General features: G+C 47.2%; 2 protein-coding genes across 2 annotated transcripts in view; one reads left to right on the top strand and one right to left on the bottom strand.

The window, feature by feature from the left end:
* Window positions 1-3243: 3243 nt before the first annotated feature.
* The window catches only part of CSMD2 (CUB and Sushi multiple domains 2), a 600117-nt gene continuing 580387 nt past the window's right edge, over window positions 3244-22973 (bottom strand). The window contains exons 62-71 of the mRNA XM_047083843.1: window positions 22568-22641; window positions 18900-19011; window positions 18150-18329; window positions 11437-11499; window positions 10581-10742; window positions 8981-9093; window positions 7502-7589; window positions 6003-6141; window positions 5584-5799; window positions 3244-3316 (exon numbers count right to left, since the gene is read on the bottom strand). Of these exons, the coding sequence (XP_046939799.1) occupies window positions 5640-5799; window positions 6003-6141; window positions 7502-7589; window positions 8981-9093; window positions 10581-10742; window positions 11437-11499; window positions 18150-18329; window positions 18900-19011; window positions 22568-22641 (1091 nt within the window). The 3' untranslated portion in view covers window positions 3244-3316; window positions 5584-5639. The remainder of the gene's footprint in view (window positions 3317-5583; window positions 5800-6002; window positions 6142-7501; window positions 7590-8980; window positions 9094-10580; window positions 10743-11436; window positions 11500-18149; window positions 18330-18899; window positions 19012-22567; window positions 22642-22973) is intronic.
* LOC124516434 (interferon-induced transmembrane protein 3-like) lies at window positions 12268-12654 on the top strand. Its single transcript, XM_047085755.1, has one exon. It carries the CDS (start codon window positions 12268-12270, stop codon window positions 12652-12654), a length of 387 nt encoding a protein of 128 aa, XP_046941711.1.

The following is a 22973-nucleotide window of genomic DNA, read 5'->3' as shown; positions in this document are numbered from 1 at the left end:
CGTTCCCCCAACACTCCACTGTGGCTCCACTTTCTCCACATCTTCACCAATGCTCGGTATATTCTGGCTTTTTTTTTTTTAATGTTTATATATTTTTGAGAGAGAGACAGGGAGAGAGAGGGAGAGAGGACACAAGTGGGGGAGGGGCAGAGAGAGAGAGAGAGAGAGAGGGAGACACAGAATCCGAAGCAGCCTCCAGGCTCTGAACTGTCAGCACAGAGCCCGATGCGGGGCACGAACCCAGAAACTGTGAGATCATGACCTGAGCTGAAGTCAGATGCTTAACCTATTGAGCTACCAAGGTCCCCTTTTTCTGTGTTTCTCACAGTCTTAATGGATGTGAGGTGGCATCTCACTGTGGTTTTGACTGCATTTCCCTAATGAGCGATGTTTTGCAACTTTTCATGTGCTTGTTGGCTATTTGTATATATTCTTTGGAAAAATGTCTGTTCAAGCCCTTTGCCCATTTTAACATCAGGTCTGTTTTTGTTGAATTGTGGGAATTCTTTACGTTTTGGGCAATATCAATCCCTTATCAGATGAGTTGCAAATATTTCTTCTGTAGGTTACCTTTTCACTCTGTTGATTGCGTGCTTTGAAGCAGTTTTTAGATTTGATGAAGTCCAATTATCTATTTTTTCTCTTGTTTGCCTGTGCTTTTGGTGTCATATCCAAGAAAGCATCGTCAAATTGGATGTCATGAAGCATTCCCCCATGCTTTCTTATAGGGCTTTTATATTTTAGGTCTTATATTTAGGTATGTGATCCATTTTGTGTTAATTTTTGTATATGGTAGGTTTCCACATTTCCACTCTTGGCTTCTGGCCCCAAATGTGTCTTTCCTTCCCTTCCCCAAGAAACATTTGCCCCCTAGCCATGAAAAAGGCCATTAGGATGTAAGAAACCAATGCAAAAATTTATATTTTATTTGAATTCAAAAAATTTAAAATTGCCTTCAAATTCAGGAAAGTACCATAATGCAGGACCCCAGGGGAAGCCTCATATACAGAGACAGATAAATTAAATGTATATACTGCAGACAAGCCAAGAAGGTGTGTAGATTACATATTTACAGTCCTTGATGTTTTCTGAAAACCATATTTATACATTTTATTACATTTACAAAAAAGGCTTCCACTACCGTTTACCTACAATAATGAAAAAAAAATGTACACCTTTTTTTCTTTTTTTGGTACTGTACAAACTTTGTATAATAAAAATATATCTCTGTACAAAAGATTTTTTTGTTTGTTTTTGTTTTACCTTTTTTTTTTTTTTTTCCTCCTCATGGGATGGTGGTGGGTGTATGGGGTGGATGGCGAGTGAAGGCCTAGACTGCCCCGGTTCCTTCCGACCCTCTGGAGGTGGTGCAGGAATGCCGGAGGTGGGAAACGGTAATGCACAGCAGAGTGCTGGGCGCCCCCCCTGGCATGTGCTCCTTGGGCATCTGCGGGGACACAGGGGAGGGGGCGGAGGCAGGGCTGGTGGAGGAGTCCACTGGTTGGTCTGGGAGGAGTGAAAGAAGGGAGGAAGGGAGCAGCCAAAGAACTTCCTGCATTTGTTTCCGGGAAAGAGAGATATGAGTGCGTGTGTGTGGCTGAGTTGGCCCTCTCCCGCCAAGCCCAGGGACGCTGTGACCCAGAGAGGGTGTGGGTGGCACGGGGCTCCCGCCATTGCCAGCCTCAGTCCCATCTGCTGGGAACTGACGCCTCTCGCTGTACTCGGCCCCTCTTACTGTGAGGCAGATCGTCTCATCTGTTGAAGAACAGGTGTCCCTGCCACTGCGCTCCCTTCCATTTCGATTTATTTCAGTATATGTGATATGAACATCTCAGGCCAGCATGTCACACGTGCACAGGTGCTTAAGCCCATAGGGACCTTCCCGAGGACAGAGAAAATGGCTCTAAATGCCATAGTTTGATTCCTAAACTTGCTAGTGTCCCAGCAATACTTGTATGGAATTCAATAAGGACCCAAGCACAGTGGAACTCAGAATTGATCAAATCTTCTCGCAAGGAGCTGGAGAGGTTGTGACTTTCATTCACTCCGTTCTTTCCGTTCAGGAGCTCCCAGGTCTTGTGTCTGCTGTAGCCAGGGGCTGCTGGGGGCCAAGGGGGCAGCACCAGCTCTAGGAGGTCCCTTTCCCTGAGGCTGCCCAGATGGAGGGAGAAGAGCCCAGACAGGACACACAGGTCCTCTGCCTGGCCCACCAGCCCCGGCCACAGTCCTACTATACAGATTCACCTGCTCCTCCCTGTATTTGGTGCCCCTTTAGACCTGGGTTTCTGGCAGCTGGTGTAGTGGACTTTGGGGTCAGACCCACCTGGGTTAGCATCCTGACTCCACACTTACGGTGTGGCTTACGTCTCTTCAACCTTTCTGGGCTTCTGTTTTCTCATTTATAAAACAGGAATAACGATACCTACATATTGGGTTGTTGTAAGGTCTAGAAATGATACACCTAAAGTGTCAGGCACAGAGAAGAAACTCAACACAAGGCAGCCATGAGTTTTTGGACACTGGGATAGGCCTGCTCTGCTGTATCAGCACCTTCCCAATGCTGCCGACTCGGCATCTCCGTCTGGGCTACAGCCTCGCTTCTCTTCTCTTTGTCACTTGACAGCCAGACCTGACCTTAGACTCGAGGCCAGATTCCTGCTCTACCTCCCCCAACCCACCCTTCCTTCCCCAGTGCTGCCCAGGACCCAGAATGACTTTTTAACTCACTGGGTTTAGAACTCAATAAAATTCTGTTGGAAAAAAGAAACTGATTTCCAAAGTACTTCTTAAGATGTTTTTCTGCCCTTGGGGTAATCCTTGCTGTCACTTTTGCAGGAGAACAGCCAGTTGCGGACGGCTGGTTTCTACACACTGACCACCTAACACACTCGCCGCCTCCTCACACAGGGCCGGCGGGGCGTGCAGCCTCCTCTTCACCTCTTCTCTGTGTTTGTGGGGAGCAGGGTGGGGGGGCATCTTTCACACACATTTCTCTTTTTTTAACTTCCGCGGTCTCTTCGCAGGACTCAAATGAAGGAGAGGCATGTGTGTCTGTGTGTGCTCGGCCCCCCCCCCCCCCCACAGCCACAAGATGCTTTGCTGTTTTAAATCCATAAGCTTCCTGTGTCCGTCTGCAGCCCCTCTTCTGTACTGCCCCGAAGTCGGGGCCCAGCGGGAGTCTTCTCTGGGGTGGCGGGTGCAGGTGGTGGCGGGGTGAGGACCCAAGTCCCAGCAGTAGCAGACACGGGCAGAGAGACAGACGAAGATGGGCACCGGGCACTGTGCTCAGGGGGCTGACGGCCTGTCCCCTGGACAACTGGGGACAAACGGATCGCGCGGGGATTGTAAATGAGAGGGGCGGGCAGGGTGAGGTGGGGAGCGGAAGCAGGCGAGAGAAAAGAGGCAAAGCAAAGAGGAATAAAGGGGAAAGAAGGAAATTAGTTACCTTGACCTTTGATCTTCCCGAACCCGAGAGTGGGTATAGGTGGGGAACACCCACAGCAGGACATACATTTTCCCAATACTGTCTTCTTCCCCTGGCGGTTCGACTTACCCATTAGGCACAGGAGACCCAATGCCTAGGGGCCACCACAGTGGGCTCACTTAGGGGCCCAGGAAAATGTTTTTCAAGATCCAATTCTTTCAAAATCGGAATAATAATGGACCTGTAATAATCAGTCCGGACTGAGTTCTATTCAGCTTTGTAACACACTGTTGTAAGGTACCATGTTTAATATACATTTTTTAATGGAAGAAAAGGGCCCATGAAAGCCCATAGCACAGCCCTGCACCCTGCCCCCTCACTCACTGACCCCACAGGCCTCCATGAATTGCCTATTTGGGTTCTTATTTTAATTTCAGCTGTTCTTTTAGGCATTATTTGAATTTATCACCTAATTACTCGTTCTAAAGACGGGTGTGTGTGTTCACATGGTTCTTCACACATCGCCTCCATGAACCAAGAGCAGCTTTCTCTGTGTTTTCGCTGTGCTCCTGCTCTGGGCAGGACAAGGTGGGCCCCTCGCCAGAAGAGCCCGCTGTGGAGAGCTGTGGGCTGGGCGGAATATTCAGAGGCCCTGAATGCTCATGATGAGTGATGCTGAGGGCTGCTGAACTGCACATGACCCAGAGGTGACACACTGTGCACACAGGCACGGGGACCCAGTGGAGCCTGAGGTAGGGAGCAGGGGTTGGGGTGGGGGGGGATATGCAGGTCAGAGGGCATTCTGGTTTCTTCCTTATATTGTTCAGTAATTCAGCAACTCGAAATTCAGAGTCATTACTGATCACTGGTGAGGCCCGATTTATGTCTTCGGAAGGGATTTTACCTTTTCTTTTTTGCTTCTATTTGTATGAGTTCTGAGTAGGAAAAAGTACACAGGGATCATAGACATGAAACCTCAGAACTAATTCTGGAATTCTGGAATAATTTCTCTTCCTTTAAATGTTTGTTTCAGATGGATGTAAAAGGATGAAGAAAAGCTCAATAATTTAATTATTTGCACTCAATAGTTGCCTTTATGTATTCTGAAAATAATTTTCATCTCATGTATAAATTATCTCAATACCTACAATTTTAAGCTTAGACCTAAGCAAGAGAAATACTCTAGAGGAGAAAGTGGACTCAAAGAAGGAAGGGGAGAATTGGAGGCAGGCAGGGATCGTGTCAGCCCATCTATCATGCTCTAGGTGATGGTTAATTTGATATGTCAACCTGCCAAGGCTCTGGTCAAACACTAGTTGTTTGGTCAAACACCAGTCTAAATGTTGCTGTGAAGGAATTTTTTGGGTGTGTTAACATTTAAATCAGTAGACTGAGTAAAGCAGATTACCCACCCCACGGAGGTGGGCCTCATCCAATCAGTTGAATGCCCGAGAAGAAAAGATTGAAGTCCCTGAAGAGAAAGGAATTCTGTCTCCGTATGGCCATTGGATCAAGATTAAATCAACTCCTGATGGAATTTCCAGCCTGCAGGCCTGCCCTGTGGATTTCAGACTTGCCAGGCCCACAATCATGTGAACCAGTTCCTTAAACTAAATCTCTCTCTCTCTCTCCCTGTATATATACAATATACATGCGTCTCTATATGGATATCTCTATATATCTAGATATACGTATACATACATCTTTCTATGTGGATATAGATATTTAGATGTTTATAGAGAGATAAGCATATATGTGTATATACATATACACACATAGATAGGTATGTATATCTTAGGTATGTGTTATGTGTGTATACATCTCTCTCTCTCTCTGGAGACCCCTCACTAATACATTCCACTTAGATATTTTGCCAAGCCCAAAGGGCTAAGAGCACAGTCTCTGGAGTCCGCCTGCCTGGGGTTGGATGGATTGGATTGTGACCCTGCTCCTTATTAGGCGTGTGATCTTGGCCAAATGAATTCCTTTCTCTACCTCGTTTTCCCATCTAATGGGGACAATGACAGGGCACAGGGAAGCGCCCCGCTCAGGGTCTGGCGCCCCACGGCACTCAGGGCATAGGCTCCTCCCACTGGACCAGGCTGTGGGAGCACGTGTCTCCGCTACGCTACGCGACTGCCTCCCACGCCCCCTCTCACCGGCTGCCGGAGGCGGGGCTCTCGGTGGCGGGGGCGGTGGCAGCCAGGCCTGGTGGCTATACGGCTGTGCACACTGTACTGACTGTGAACTCCGCCTCGGTGGCCATGATGTCTGTGGGCTGGATGTTGCGGTCGTACATTGGGTTCTCAAATGTGGCCCGAACGTTTGTGTTCTCGTGGCCGGCGTAGCCATTGAACGGAACTTTGGGTCTTCTCCTGGGAATGAGAGAGAGAGAGTGACCAAAACGTCAAAAGACGGAGAGGCTCAGGGGTGTGAACGGGGAGAGGAGGGAGTAGGAAGTTCTGTCTTCCTTTCCCAAGATGACAGCTCTCCTGGGCCGGGGAGGCTGTGGGCGGGCTGGGGTGGGTGATGGGCCTGCATGCCCCCCCTCCCCCCATGCCGCCTTCTTCCCCTGTACCTGTGCTTGTAGAGATACAGCACGAAGCCTGCAATGATGAGGGCGACGAAAGGCACCAGGATTGCGGCTGCCACCGAGCTGCTGTTGGAAGCAAAGTGGCGGCCGATGGACTCAGGGTCGGACTCCAGCAGCCTGAGGTCTGCAAAGTCCCAGAACATAAACCTCAGCTCACAGACACACCATCTGGGGGGACGGCTCCAGTGGGAGGTGTGGCCGTGGCTAGGGATGTCACCTTCTGCAGCTGCCTCCCCCCACACTCAGACATTCCCCGGGGAGAAGACTCCCCACACCAGTCCGTCAGGTCATATGCAAAGGACGGCCATCAGTCCTGGGGGAGCCCATCTGCCAGAGAACCTAAAGCCGTGTAGCAGGATAAAATCTTACAGGGTGTTGCCCTTCAGAAGTTTCGAAACTTCTTTTGTCTACCAGAGCCTTTTATCAGATAGAAGCTTACAAGGAAGCCACAACAGAAAACAGGTGAGGGCGAGCTGCTCTGGTGGGGGTGGGGGAGGGGGACAGGAGATGCTGAGCAGCCTGGGGACCGTCTCCCCTCCTCTGCTCTGGCCCTCCCAGCACAAGGCTGGGAGGACTCTGGAGACCATGGGGAGGCAACACTGCCTGCTTAGTGGCTCCAAGAGGGCACAGGTCTGCCTCGGGAGACAGGGAGTCAGCGGTGAAGGCCAACTCTGGTGTGTGGCGCTGAGGGGCCAGGGGACCGAGGGACTGCGTGCGTCGGGAGGAGACAGAGGTCTTACTCCACGCTGCTCACAAGGGGGAGCTAAGAATACCTCTGGGGCAGGAACAGTGTGGAGTGGGAACCAGGGAAACAGATTAGGAGAAGCTTCCTGAAGGTCAGAGCTGCGAGAAACGCAGGCAGAGCCCCTGGGAATGGTGGGTGTCAGTACCCAGATGTGTGGAGCTGACCCTTGAGCACCCATGACTGCCTCCTGCCTCCCCTTCCACCACTTCTGAGAAGCAGGTGCCCTCCTCCGACTAGAGTCTGAGGCTCTGACCGGGAGGCTCTGGGTCAAGGCCAGCGAGGAAGTGAGGACATTGGATGCCAATGATGTGTAGCAGTCAGGGTAAAGATGCTAGGGGAGAACCATCTTCTGGGACTGCTCGGGGTTGGAAAGGGCACTGTGAGTAAAGGCACTCCTGATAACCCCACGTCTGCTTGTTCGGGGTGTCTGTGTGATGCCCAAGGGCTGGCTGGGTGGTGTTGCGGGCAGCTGTATCTGAGACCCAATGTCCCTTAAGCTGGGGGTCTCAACTTAAGGCTGGGCCTTGACACTGTTTGGCAAAGATTGAGCGTATTATGTCTATGCGCTTGTTTCTGGGGACATATTCCATAGCCTTTATCAGAATCTCAAAGGTGGCCATGGCCCCCAAATGGTTAAGGATCCCTGGATCTGGCTGTTGAACGTCAATCCCTTGCCCCAGCACTCAAGTGTCTCCCCTGCCCCACGAGCACACCCTTCCAGGGGACCAGTGCTAGTTACCAAGTCTTTGAAAGCCAAACTGTCCAAAGCCTTGGCCCTTGACGGAGCCTTGGTAGATGAAGGTACCTCCGGGGGACTCTGAGGAGACCTGTGAGGGTGAGGGCAGAGGCAGTGAGATGGGGGCATTGGACACAAAGCCCGTGTGCTGCTCAGCTGAGGGCATGCTTTGAGGATGTTTGGCTACTGCACGCCTCCCAGCTCCTGCTCCATCCCCAAGGTGGGGTCCTCCGTCCACTGTGCTCTAGGCGGACTGTGCCATCTGTGCCCCAAACCACGCACGGGTGGCCACAGAAGTAGGCCTGATGGTTGGCTGTTGTCCTAAGCTGCTCCAGCGGCTTGGCCCTCCAGAGCTCCATTCGCTTCTAGCCCATGGCCTGTACTCCTAGCCCCATCCATCTCCTAACTTTGACCCTTGTTCTCTATGGCGACCCTCCCAGCATGGTAGGGTCTGTTGTTCTTGCACGGCTTTTGGACTACTGCTATTGAAGCATCCGGGTCTTCGCTACCCAATGGGGTATCCAAGGGGGGTCCACAGGCTACTCTCAAGAATACCAAGGAACTAACCAGATGTGCCAGCCCTTGGGGGAAGCCACTTGCTTCTCCTTACATGTTTAAGTAAGCTCTATGCCCAGCGTGGGGCTTGAACTCTTGACCCTGAGATCAAGAGTCTCATGCTGTACTGACTAAGCCAGCCAGGTGCCCCTCTCCTTATGTATTTGAAAAGCAAAGTCACAAATCCACAGTCATCCATCCACCTGCTGTCTTGTCCCTGAGGATGCACCCTGACTCCTCAGCTCTCTGCTACTCTGGCCTCTGTGACCTCTCCCTCCTTCCCGGCCTTCCATTTCTAGCATCAAAGATCCAAGACAGGGAAGCCAAGGGTGTGATATGTGACATGATGCTCAACTCCCCTCCTGTGAAACTGGAAGAGGAGCATCACTGTGGACCTGCCTTCTGCCTTCAGAATGCCCTAGAATGCGTTAAGTCTTCCCCCACAAAAGAAGGCAAGGAAGCCGTGTCTCCTCCCCTACGTCTTGGTCTTCTAGCTGTGCTAAATCATCTGTAATCCGCATCCTCAAATGTGAGTGGATATTTGAGGTAGTCACCTGGGACCCACCACCTTTTCCCATGTCCCGGCACCATGTCATTACCTCCAGCTTGCTTGAATTCACTCTTACACCGCTGACCTCTAGTTCCTTGCTTTCTGCTCTAACATCAGAGCCTACTCCCTATCACTCAGATGTGCTGGCCCTCTGGACACTCAGCCTCCTGGTCCCTTTATCTTTTCCTGTACCCACTTCACGAGCAGGCGAGGGCTCCCTTGCTCCCTGTCCTCGTCCCAAAGAACCCCCCCCCCCAAGTTTCCATGTTGATCCTACGAGTTTCCACTCTCTTCTCCCCCATTCCCTGCCAGTGATCTGGGAATCAGGGGTGGGGATAGGGCACAGGGAGGTCAAGGGCAGATTTTGCTGAACTTACATGCCCATCTAAAGCCCAGTGGTCATCTTTGAACTTATTCACAAAGATCTCCGCAGGTCCTGTGATCTGGTAAACCTGGAGCAGGAGATGGAAATCTTCTTTCTTGTAAATTCCTGGGAAAAGAAAGTTCAGAGAGTAGACTAAAGATCTGGAAAAATCCCCAAACCCATATTTGTGGGGATGTGGGTGTGACTGTCCTGGTGAAATTTCACATGTAGATGTTGATATAAACATTCCATACATAACCATAAGTAGGTAAGTATAGTGTTGCCCATGAGTTTGTGTGGGCTGAATGAGAGGATGTGCACGAATGTGCAAATGTGTGTTACTGACCACTAAATCACTGGCCTGTGATTGTGACCCTTTTAAAACATGCACATGGCGGAATAAAGTGAATAGGACTTTGGATACGTTAATGTGTCAGTTAACACACGAGTATGTTTTACAATTCGATGGGTGTGGGAATGCAGGAGGCACGTACACGGGGTTATGTGCACATCTTTATGACTATGTCTTACAGCAGATGAGTGAAATTGACTGCTCAGCTGTGCTGGTATGTGCACGCATGAATGGGCGGATATGAGTGCACGTGGGTTGTGTATTAACATGTGCCTTCATTTGCTCACGCATGCCTTTATCTTTGCATTTGTTTTCTGAGAGATTTAGTTTTCTGATTATAGGAAGATTGAAAATTGGGGAAATTTTGGAAAATGCAGAGATGCAGGAAGAAAATCACAATCATTCCTGGTATCACTAAGAAATTGCCCCTGTTCACATTTTGGTCTAATTACTTCCAGCTTTCTTTCTTATGAATATAATTTTTCCTTTAAAAACTGGAGTCACATTTAACGTGCACTACGATAGGTCCATTTTCCCCCAAACTGGCAAGCTATTTTATCTATCAGATCTCTTATAATTAATACATCCATTTCATTAATTTTGGACAATTTTCTCCTTCCAGTTTTGATATGATACAAATGGCCCTGTTATGTGAACATCCTTTATTCATAAATGTTTGACTCCCTCCATAGCTACTTTTTATGAAAAAAATTCCTAGAAATATAATTAATGGGTTCACTAATTTTCAAAGATCTTGACACAAGTTTCCAAACTGTTTTCTAGAATTGCCCTGTTTCATACTTTGGCCCTCACCGCATCAGTGTCTTCACTTGACCTTGACCAGCACTAAAGTTTATCACTTTAAAAAAAAATCTTAGGGGAATAAGTAGAAAATGGCATTTTGTGTTTACTTTCAGTTTTTTGATTACTGCTGAAACGTGTACTTTCTTTTGTTTATTGTCTGTCTGTATTTTGGCTTCTGGGAGTTCTCTGTCCCTATTTTTGGTTCAGTTTTAGAGATATTGGTCTCTTTCCTCTTTAGTTAGGAGTGCTTTTATGTTCAAGTTATTGTTTGTTATCTAACCACTTCATTTTAGTCCCAGTGGTTTTATCATGCAAGCAAAAATGAATAGACACATTATTTGCCCGCTCCCCACCAGACAAGGACAGGAGGACGCCATGAGAGTAGACACATTCTTGCAGAGGGCGTGGGCCCACCCACGCCACACCCAGGCTTTCAAGGGGGTGGCCTGCTCCTTACCAGCCAAGTGCACTTCCACTCCACTGTGGTCGATCATGGTGGCGTTGACCTTGCTGTTGACAACCTGGAAGCCAGTCACTCTGAGCATGGCTGGCTGCTTCTTCCCCTGGTACTCATAGGCCCCTTTCCATAGGGAATTCTTGGCAAAAACATCACCAGGAACTAGAGGAATTGGGGAGCAGATATGAGAGGGACTTACATATGTGTTGATAGGATTGCGGCCACCTGATGGTTGATCCCAGTTCACTCACTGAGATTGTTTTCCCCCAACACCTAACACAGGGGGGGATGGTGGAGTGCTCGAGTCCTCTTGTGATCCAGAATGGAATTAGAGCTGAATATGATGCCAAATCTAGTTTCCTTCTTGTATAACACACTAATGTGGTACATAAAAGAATAAAGTTTGAAAAAGGATATGATAGTCTATAATAGTCTTGCACTGGTCGGGCCACACCTGTAGTTATGTGCCCAGTTATGGACATCACACTTTGAAAGATACAATACCTGTATTAAAAATGTAACCATTTCCAGGAAGCTCCCTAGGCAGGACTTAGGTCTTTGTGTCTGTATGACCACATACTGGGTTGGGGGGTGGGGGCTGGGCTTGTGGTAATCAATGGCTCCAGAGCTCGAAGCTCTGGATGTGATTCTGGAAAGCTTGGGCTCTCTCTTCTGGATGAGGTTTTTGTTTCCTTTCCTTCCTTCACTTCCTCCTGAAGTCTGTTTGGGGTGGGGAAACCCGTTTGGCTCTGTAGACAGTTTTCACATCCTTTCACTGAGTACTTAGAAAGTCATGTGTAACTAGGTGAAGGAAGCAACACCAGTTTCTTGAGCCAGAGATCTGAACCATACCTACCGGAGGCCTGGGTGAGTGGTGGTTCCCGGGCAGTGTTGATGGGTCTCCCACTAGGCCGCACCTCTGCTGGGGAAAGAGAAAGGAGGGAAATAGGTTCAGCCTCTGGTCTACACTCTACTGGAGAAATAATGGCCACCTCTCTGACATTAGGTCAATGGTTTCTTTGAGATCTTGTTTTGGACTTGTCCTCTTTAGACTGGGAGTGGATACTTTGATGGTCTGGTGATGCTATGGGCCCCTCTCAGAATAATCAAACGTAAAGAGTTAAAGGGAAATCCATTCCATCGATTATAGTCATTGAAATACTAAACAAAGAACTAGGATGCAGGGAGATATGTGATTCTTTACTACTGCATTAAGTAACAGGATCTGGCAGCAGGTCCAGTCACTACCCTAATGTTTCATTAGGAACATCAGTCAGGAACATATGCAATATTTCACGATATCAGCGAGAATGATAATATAATATGAAAATCTCTGCAATTTTTACTGGTTACAAAGTTATAGGTGTTGTAAACACTGTTTTGGGTTTTTGTCTACATTCCAAATGAAAGGAAATGCTAAGTTTCAGTAAAGGGTAAAGGAAAATAAAGTTATTTTCCCACCCTGGTACAGAGATCTGCCGAACGTCCCTACGGATGACCCTAGTTTGAACAGCCCTGTCCTGGACTGTTTCTACTTTCCTCCCAGATGCCTGGCACCAAGGAGGACCTTCCACCAATCAAAAGCGAACTCCTTGAGCATTGGTGGGGGTTTCAGTGGAGTGCTTCCCTCCTTTGGAGTGAGGATATGAAGACTAAGAAGCCCCCAACAGCTGCTCCGTCTGGCACTATGAACTGCAATTCTCAGCCCTACTTTCCCGGCATCCACACCACATCCCCCCCAACCTATGAGATGCTCAAGGAGAAGCACGAGGTGGCTGTACTTGGGGTGGCCCAGGGCTTGGATCCCATGGCAACCACCACGATCGGCATTCACAACAAAACCTCTGTGCGTGATCACATCATCTGGTCCCTGTTCAACATAGTCTTTGTGAACTTGTGCTGCCTGGGCTACTCTGTGAAGCCCAGGGACTGGAAGAGGGTGGGTGATGTGACAGAGGCCCAGGCCTATGACTCTGCCACCGAGTGCCTGCACATCCAGCACCTGGTCTTGGGCCTCCTTCTGATTGTTATATTCACCATTATTTTTGTCACTGGCTCACTGATGATTCTCTAAGCAATTTCAGAGATCATAAAAGGTTATGGAGCTTCCTAGTAGCTGCCCATGGCCTGAGGCTGTCACCCCTTTCACAGCAGTTTATATACACATCAGTCTACAACTGAATCCAATGAAGCACTTATGTGTGTGGGAAATAAAAGACTGAGAAGCCCTCACAGGCAAAAGCACGTGCAAAAGCACAAGTTTTGGGCCTGAGCCATACAGTCTAGGTTCAGGTCCCAGTAGTGCTACTTAATGCTGTGTGACCTTGACTAGTTACTTTACCACTCAGAGTCTCTGTCTCCTCATTGGAAACATGGGCAAATACTGAAACATACCTTATAGGTCTGTGATAAATAAATGAGGTGACAGTCAGCCAATGTTAATGTCTTTCCTTATTTGACACAGAAACAACAGAAATATCTGTCTTGTCACCAAGGAAGGGCTGACTCTCCCTACTGTCTCTTTTAGGAGGCCAGGGTTTTAGCATAATCCTTCTGACTCTGGAGGTTAGCTTATGTTTGTGTTTGCAAAAGGCTGTGGAGAAACTTTCCACAATGACTCAGTAAAAGCAAATTTATGAACAAAATGCCTTTAATTGTCTTAGGTTTTATAAGATGAGGGAGTGAGAGGGAGAAAGCATTTTATGGGCCAGGATCTATGCTAGGCCATGTATTTCATGTTATTTCACTTACCCCTGCTCTCAAAACTGTGAGGTAGAGGGGTACCTGTGTGGCTCAGTTGGCTAAGTGTCCAACTCTTGATTTTGGTTCAGATCATGATCTCACAGTTTGTGAGATCGAGCTCTATGTCAGGCTCTGCGCTGACAGTGCAGAACCTGCTTGGGATTCTCTCTCTTCCTCTCTATCTGCCCCTCCCCTGCTCATGCTTTCTCTCAAAATAAGTAAATAACATGAAACATTTTAATGAAAAAAACCTGTGAGGTAGAGATTATTGTCTTCATTTTATAGAAGAGAAACCCACTAAGGGGCAGAGAGGTGAAGAGGCTTGCCCAAGGTCACACAGGAAGGGACAGGTAAAATTCAACTGCATCTAAAGCATTTTGTGTCTTTATATATAAGTACACGGTAACATCAAAAACAATGAAGTACTTAAGAATAAATGTAACCAAGGAAGTGCAAGACTTATATGCTGAAAATGACAAACCATCATTAGAAGGAACTAAAGATTTAAATGAATGGGAAGACATTCCATGTTCATGGACTGGAAGACTTAATATAGCTCAGACGGCAACACTCCCCCAACTGACCTACAGATTTACCACAATCCCTGTCAAAATCCCAGCTGTCTGCTTTGCAGAATTTCAAAATCCAGTCCTAAAATTCATCTAGAAATAAAAGGGGCCCAGAAGAGCCAAAACAATCCTGAAAAAGAAGCACAAAAAGGAAGATGTACACTTCCCAACTTCAAAATTTATTACAAAGCTATTGTAATCAGACCTGTGGTGATGTCATAGAGGCAGTTACATGGCTCAATGGATAAAATGGAGGATCCAGATATAAGCTCACATATTTATGGTCAAGTGATCTTTGATAAGGGTACCAAGACAGTTCAATGAAGAATAGTGAAGAATAGTTTTTCCAATAAATGGTGCTGGGATAACTGGATAGCCACACGCAAAAGAATGAATTTGGACCCCAAACAACCACCCGCACCAAAAAAACCCCACAAAATAAACCTAAATGTAAGAGCTAAACTATAAAGCTCTTAGAAGAAAACACAGGCATAAGTTTTCATGACCTTGGATTTGGCAGTGGTTTCTTAGATATGATAGGAAAGCACAAACAAGCAAAGAAAATATAGATAAATTGGAGTTCACTAAAATTAAAAACTTTTGTGTTCAAAAGGACATCAAAAGAAGGTAAAAAAAGTCCAAACTTATTGCATTGTATTCATTACATATGTGCAGTTTAATGTACAAATTATATCTCAATAAGGCTGTAAAAAATACCTGCCACATTTGAAAAAACAATGTAACACAGGACTAAAGTGGAGCTTAAAATTGACAGTCTAATTTCATTTTAGGTGAGGAATGAAATAAAGGATAAAGTACTATAAACTTAACAAAAAATAAAGAAAGTGAAAGACCACCCGTAAAATTGGAGAAAATATGTGCAAATCTTGTATCTGATAAGGGTCTTATATTCTAGATATATAAAGAACTCTTGAAGAGACTCCAGAGCAAGATGGTGACATAGAAGGCTCCTGAATTCCCTCCCCCCACCCCCCACGCCATGGACACACTGAATGTACAGCTACACAAGGTTCAACAGTAAGAGTTCAAGTAAAAGAAGAGATCTAAACAAAAAAGCATATAAATGTATAAAGCTCACTGATAAAGATAGATGGTTACATTCAGAATACTCTAATACTGTAATTGTGGTGGGTAAATCAGTCATAACGCTAGTGTAAAGGTTAAAAGACAAAAGTGTTAAAAGTAACTATAACTATAATAATTTGTTAATGAATACACAATATAAAAAGATGTCAATTGTGATCTCAAAAACATAAAATGTAGGAAGGGAGTGTAAAAACGTAGAGCTTTTGTATGCACTCAAAGTTAAGTTGTTATTTGCTCTAAAAGACTGCTATAATTATAAGATGTTTTATGTAAGCCTCACAGTAAACACAAAACAAAAACCTATAGTTGATACACAAAAAAAGGAAGGAATCAAAATGTACCACTACAGAAACTCATCAAATTCCAAAGGAAGAGAGTGAGAAAAGAAGAAAGCAACTACAAAGCAGCCAGAAAAAAATTAAGAAAATGGCAACAGGAAGTTCATACTTATAAAAAATTACTTATTTTTTTATAATTAAAAATTTTTTATTATTTATTTTTGAGAGAGACAGAGTGTGAGTGGGGGCAGGGGCAGAGAGAGAGGGAGACACAGAATCAGAAGCAGGCTCCAGACTCTGAGCTGTCAGCACAGAGCTGGATGTGGGGCTTGAACTCATGAACTACGAGATCATGACCTGAGCTGAAGTTGGATGCTTAACCAACTAAGTCACCCAGGTGCCCCTGTAATTTTTTTAAATGTTTATTTATTTTTGAGAGAGACAGAGAGTGTGTGAGCAGGGGAGGGGTAAAAAGAAAGGGAGACAGAATCAGAAGCAGGCTCTGAGCTATCAGCACAGAGTCTCATGTGGGGCTCGAACTCATGAACTGTGAGATCATGACCCGAGCCAAAGTTGAACCCTTAACCGACTGAGACACCCAGGGGTCCCTCAAAAATTACTTTAAATGTAAATGGACTAAATTCTCCAATCCAAACACAGAGAGCGGTTGAGTGGACAAAACAAAAACCAAACAAAAACTCCAGACCCAACTATATGCTGCCTACAAGAGACTGACTTTTAAGGACGTGTAGCTGAAAAGGAAGTGAAGGAAAAAGATGTTCCATGCAAATGGAAACCAATAGCGGAGCAAGCTATATTTATATAGACATAATAGACTTCAAGCCAAAAACCGTAACAAGAGAGAAAGAAGTTCATTAGATAATGATAAAGGGTTAATTCATCACGAGGATATAACAGTTATAAATATTTATGCACCCAACATCAAGACACCTAAATATATAAAGCAAATATTAACAAATCTGTGGGGAGAAGCAGACAGCAATACAATAACAGTAGAGGAGTTCAATACCTCACTTTCGACAACAGATAGATCATCCAGACAGTAAATCAGTAAGAAAACACTGGACCTAAACTAAACATGAGATCAGATGGACTTAATGGACATTTACAGAACATTCCACCCAACGGCAGCCGAATATACATTCTCCTCAAGTGCACAGGGAACATTCTCCAGGACAGAGCATATGTTGGCCTACAAAATAATTCTTAATAAATCTAAGAAGATAGAGATCATATCAAGCATCTCTTCTGGCCACAATGATATAAAACTAGAAATCAATTATAAGAAAAAAAGTGGAAAATTCACAAATATGTGGAGATTATATACCATGTTCCTGAGCAACCAATGGACTGAAGAAGAAATCAAAAGGGAAATCAAAAACTATCTTGAGACAAATGATAATGGGGACAGAATTTCTGTTGGGGAAGATGAAAGTGTCCTGGAGAAGGTGGTGATGGTTGCACACAGTATGGTAAATGTACTTAATGTCACTGAGCTGTGCACTTAAAAATGGTTCATTTGGTATATTTTATATTATGACCATATTATCACAATGAGAACTTAAATGTACTCTAGAAGAGTTCACTACCACATATGGAGAACAAATACTACTTTTCATAAGTAAAATAAACGTACACCACTTCATGCAGTGAAAATACAAGAATAGTATTACATTCTGGCCCTGATAAAGGCTCTGACTCTGACACTTTCTCTCCCTGAGGGGCAGAACTGCAAAGTACTTAGGAACAGGAATTCTGAAGTTAGGTCTTCAGGATCTGAATCTCAACACTTTTCCTTTACCAGCTGGTGACCCTGGGCATGTTGCTTAACTTCTCTGTGTCTCAGTTTCCTCATATGTTAAATCTGAATAGCCCCTGCCTCTTAGGATGATTGTTAAGGATTAAATGAGTTAGCGCACACAAAGTGCTTAGACTACTTAGCACCTGAAATATGGTGAGATCAGCATCTGTAGGAGAGTTTAATACCGTTCCAGCACCAAACTGATCCTTTATCCTTGCTTGACCCTTCCGTTAAGCCTGGACTCAGATCACCTTCTCCAGGAAGCCTTCCCTGGTTTCTCTCCTCCCCTACTTAGGCTGAATTGGTCCTCTTCCTCCTCATTCCCACGGCATTCAGTGCATTGCCATGTTCCTGAAGGTTCGGTTACATTTGATAATGTGTCTTCTGCAGCTGAACGTGAGCTATTTTAGGGCAGGGTCTGTGTCTTTCACCTTCCAATTCCCTATCCCTAGCACAGGCATGTGTGGTGATAATGCTCAATAAACAGAATGAATGAATGAAGATGAGGGGGAGGGAGGTCTGGGGCATTTTGGTAATACCAAGGGATCTGTGGGTGGGTGCTGTTTTATCAAGGTTATACTATGTGTAACGAGTTATTCTGGTTTGGTGGAAATGATTACACATAATCCTGGGAGAAGGTAGCAAAATAAAATTTGGGATGGCTTTACCCTGTGCCTCTCTAGACTGACATCTCCTAGAGGCTCAATACCTCAGAAAATCAGAAGCAGGATCCAGCTCCTGGAAATCACATCTCTTCCTTCCTTTTTAAGAAATATTTATTTATTTTGAGAGGCAGAGAGAGAAAAAATGAGAGCGGGGGGAGGGGCAGAGAGAGAGAAAGGGAGAGAATCCCAAGCAGGCTCTACACTGTCGGCAGAGAGCCTGACGTGGGGCTTGAGATCATGACCTGAGCTGAAATCGAGAGGTGGAGGCTTAACCAACCGAACCACCCGGGCACCCCTCTTCCTTCTCTGTTGCCGTCTTCCCCCCAAGCTCAGCTGTCACCTTTGGCCTCCCCTGCTGGAGAAGTTCACCCAGCAGGCACACTCACCCAGGCAGATGGGTGGTTTGCCTGTCCAGCTGCCATCTGCTTTGCAGGTGCGGTGCTCGGAGCCACCCTTGAGGGAGAAGCCCTCCTGGCAGGAATAGATGAGGGTGTAGCCCATGGAGGGCAAGTCCAGGGCCCCAACGTTGGCATGGGTTGGCGTCTCTGGCTGCTTGCAGTGGTGGGCTGGACGAGAGGAAAGATGGTGTTGGGCCTGGGGGATTAGGGTCCTCAGAAGGCCTTCTGCCCATTCCTGTTCCTAGATGGAACATCCCCTTCCTTTGCTTTCTAGGCCCCTTTCATGTCCAGCATGCCCTCCCCACATCTCCCCTCCACCCCAGCCTTGATGTCTATACAGATGGCTATGATGGAGGTGATGTAGATACTGGCTTAGTCAGTCTGGAGGGACTGCAGCACTCTTCCTGAGGGAAGAGGAATAATCATGGTCAAAAGCCTGCAATCTTTCATCCTGAGGGCTGACCTTGTAGCAGTTCGTTTTTGCTGCCACTGGAAAGTTCTTTCTTTTTTGCTAAGGCATAGGAATTGCCTTCCAGTATCAGAAAGGCTTTTGTGTGGCAGTGTCTTCCGTGAGGCCCCAAGGGATAAGGACTACAAAGAGTGCAGTATTGGTCCCAATGAGAAGTCATGAGCTCCCCGTCATCCAGAACGTCTGAGCACGGCCCAGGTGCCCAGCTGGGGGAGATAACGTGTTGCCAAGAGGCACCATCGTGGGATGCAGGTGAAGTCTGCACTCACGGACACAGTCGGGCGGGGTTCCGCTCCAGGTCAGGTTGGGAAGGCAGGTCCTGGTGGTGGAGCCCTGAAGCAGGTAACCTTTTTGACAGCGGAAGAGCACTGTGCTTCCGACCTGTGGGGAGGAGGGAAGGTTCCTTGATCACTTTCTGCCCAGCGATGCTTCACACCCTGTCGCTTGACTACTTACTTTCGCGTGACCGAGCTCCTACCCACACCTCTCTCTCCACCTGCAACATCCTACTTCCACTTCTCTGCCCGGTTAAATATTATTTACCCCCTTTGAGGCAGCTTCCACTCCGCCTTTTCCGCAAGCCCTCACCCAGGCCCCGGAGCCAGATCAATGCTGTTACTGGAAGCATCACTCTCCGCTGTGGCGGACAGAGTGCCTGACTCAGAATCAGAAGATCGTGATCAGAGTTGCGGCTTCCATGTCTACTCACTGAGTGACAGGCTGTAGGGGACTGTATGCCTTAGTCTTCTGGTGGAGAGCGTGGGGTGACCAGCCCTGCCACGCCTACAGCACAGTGTTGTGACACTCAAATGCAGTGGTGGATTTGAAAGCATTTTATACACTGCACGAAACAGAATCACCGCTTGTGCGTGTCTCTTTCTTCTACGAATCGATACATTCCGTAAGGAAGGGAGACTTGTCTTCTCTCCAGATAGCTGCATCTGGCACTTGCTTTGTAAGTATCTGTCGGACGGAATTGCCACCTTCCTGCCATCTAAGTCTCTGCTCAGTTGTTTTCCCCATCCTCACCCTCCACCAGCCCTCACTGTCCAACTCTACACCCCTGCAGCCACCGACTCCGTCTCTCCCTCTGCCCTCTGCGTGGCATGGCGGGGTCAGATCAGCTTCCTAAGTTGCAAGTCGGATTTCACTATTTCCCAGCTAAGAACACTCACGTGTCCCTATTACGTACAGGAGCAAATTCAATCGCAAAGTGAAACTCTTGACTCGCACTCCCTTCCTCCAGGCCTCACTGCTGTGTCTTGAATTTCATCATCTCATTCGGCAACGGCACCTCTGTCCATCCAGTTGTGCAAATCAAAACCCTCAAGACAGCCTTGATTCCTCCCTTTGCTTCAGCCTCTCCCTCCAATCCAACAAGTCCTCTGGTTCTGTCTACAAAGCCCACCCAACCCCTTCACTTCTCCCCGTGTCACTGTCACTCCTCCTTCCTCCTGAGCCACTGCAACAGCATCCTACTTGTCTGGTGCCTCCCTCCTTAACCCCCATCATTCACTCTCTCCACAGCGTGCAAATGCTGGATCAGAATCACCTTCAAATGGTTTCCTGTGACATTTAGAATAAAACCAAAAATGCTCACTGTGGCCTTGAGGGCCCTAGGTGACCTGGCCCATGGCTTTCTCTTCTCAAAAATTATCACGTGAGGGGCTCAGTCGGTTAAGCATCCGACTTCAGCTCAAGTCATGATCTCACAGTTTGTGGGTTTGAGCCCCACGTCAGGCTCTGTGCTGACAGCTCAGAGCCTGGAGCCTGCTTTGGATTGTGTCTCCCTCTCTCTCCCTACCCCCCCCCCCCCAACCCCTGCTTGCTGTCTCGCTCTCAAAAATAAATAAACATTAAAAAATTATCATGTGATATTTGATGCATGCAAAAGTCTATGTGGAACATATACAGAAATGATCTGTCATAAGGAACTGTACATCTTAAGTGGAGTGCACCCCTCCACGTAAGGGCTAGAAGGCTAGTGACATAGTTGTCACTATCTGTGTGCTCCTTCCCTGCCCTGTTCCTCTGCTCCCCCTCAGTGGTAACTACTACCTTGAATTTTGTTTTTAATTTCCTTGCTTTGTTAAAAAAGAATTCTATCACACATAGGCACATATCTCTCTCAACGATGTTGTTCCTAGTTTTAATCTTTTTGAAATAGCATCATACCACCTTTGTCATTCCATACTATGTTTCTTTTCTTTTTTTTTTAAGTTTTTTTTTAAAAATGTTTTTAATTTATTTTTGAGACAGAGAGAGACAGAGCATGAGCAGGGGAGGGGCAGAGAGAGAGGGAGACACAGAATCTGAAGCAGGCTCCAGGCTCCAAGCTGTCAGCACAGAGCCCGACGCGGGGTCCAAACTCATGAACCGCGAGATCATGACCCAAGTGGAAGTTGGACGCTTAACCGACTGAGCCACCCAGGCGCCCCATACTATGTTTCTTTTTTAAAAAAAGTTTTCTAAATTTATTTTGAGACATGGACAGAGAGAGAGAGAGAGAGAGAGAGAGAGTGGGGAGGGGCAGGAAGAGAGGGAGAGAGAATCCTGAGCAGGCTCCACACTGTCAGTGCAGAGCCTGACACAGGGCTTGAACTCATGAGCAGTGAGATCGTGACTTGGGCTGATATTATGGGCTGATATTCAGAGTCGGGTGCTTAACCGACTGAGCCACTGGGGCTCCCCCATGACTGCATTGCGTAGAGCTGTAGTGCATTCATCTGCCCTGCTAATACACCATTGTGTGACTTTACCACAATTTTTCTCATGTTTTGGTAACATGTGCAAGAGTGTCTTTGGGGTTAGTTTCCAGGAATGGAGCTCCTGGGTCACAGCATGTGTGAATATTTAACTTTATAAGACAGTGTCCCGTTTCCAAACCTCACCCAGCTCTCTGGCCTCTTCTCCTCTGTTCACAATGCTCCGGACTTGCTGGCTCGCCCACCTACCAGTCCTCCAACCTGCTAAGCACTCCCCTGCCTTGACACCCCTCTGCACTGGCCGCTCCCTCTGCCAGAAATACCCACCCAGCTCTGCCCAGGGCTGGCCCTTCTCATCACACAGGCCACAGTTCAAGTTCAGGAGGCCTCTTCCCTCACCGCGCTTCCTAAAATAGCAACCCACCCCATCACACCCCTTTATATTATATGGTACGTAGTGCTTATTGTTGTCAGAAATTATCCTGTTTATTGTCACCAAATGGAGAGCTTCCTAGAGCGGGCACCTGGCCTGTCCTGTTCCCACTGTATTCCTAGCACCTGGAGAGGTTATGCCGCTAAATATTTGATAAATGAATGCAGATTGAGTGAATGAGTCACATTCCTTGGCTGGATCCCACTGTGCCATTTCTTCTGGGCACATCTTGGGCTCCAGTTAATCGTCCCGCCTTGAACGCACCCGTACTTTCCTGCTTCCTGTTCTCTATTCTGTGCGTCCCATCCACGGCTGTACAAATCCCTTCCTTCTCCTTGAAGCTCATTCTGAGATGTGTCCATGAAGCCTGTATCCTCCTGGAAGGTGTCCATGGAGCCTGCCTCCCGTGTGGCATCTGCTCGCTCCTGCCACTCTGTCTAAGCCCTGTGTCTGTGAGTAGGGGATATGTGCCGTGAGGACAGAAGGTTATCTGTCTCACTCATTTCTGTCTTTCCATAACCACCCGCCCCAACTACATAGGCCTGCTGGGAAGTGGTGTTGTCAGTATGTGAGAATCTGCTCTCCCACATCAGGCTTTCGGATTGGTGTAAGTGCCTTCTGTTTCTGAATGGGCTCCTGTGTGGCACGGTTCAAAGAGGAAGAACGCTTCCTGTCTCCAGCTTCCAAGGTTTTGTGTCCCACTGGTGCTGCCCCAGGGAAGATCCCTGAGTCTTTCGAGGCTGACGGCGATGTGAAGGGACAGGAGGCAGGACGGCCTGATCTTGGCTGACCTCATTACCTGGTATCCCTGGGAATTGTTCTGTATCCCAAACTGCGGCACACCGGGGTCTGCGCACATGGTCAGCGTTGGGTCTGGATTGCAAAACAGAGAAACAGACCACACGGGCACTGAAGCTTTCATCGCCTCCGCTCACTCTGAGAAATAGGGGTAGGAGGGGAAAATGGAGCCAGATCCTGCCTTCCCCACCTGTTGGTATCTCCACCCGAGTCATACCCCCGGGGTTTTTGTGATCCCCGGCAGCAAGTTCACTCTGGCTATTTCAATATCACACCCTGCTTTAAGAAGCTCAGAGGAGGACTTGTTCCCTTTTGCAAATGAGAGCACTGAAGACAAGGAAGGAAAGGCATCATCTTGGGCCTGAGAGAAGGATGCCCACCAGCTGGGACACTCTGCCCCAGACCAC

The sequence above is a fragment of the Lynx rufus genome, unplaced genomic scaffold, assembly GCF_022079265.1.
Source record: "Lynx rufus isolate CCGP_SWC_20201006 ecotype Redwood Valley unplaced genomic scaffold, mLynRuf1.p SCAF_2, whole genome shotgun sequence".
In the NCBI taxonomy this organism is placed as follows: domain Eukaryota; kingdom Metazoa; phylum Chordata; class Mammalia; order Carnivora; family Felidae; genus Lynx; species Lynx rufus.
The sequence above is the reverse complement of the archived record's forward strand: the minus strand, read 5'-3'. Positions and strand labels throughout refer to the sequence as shown.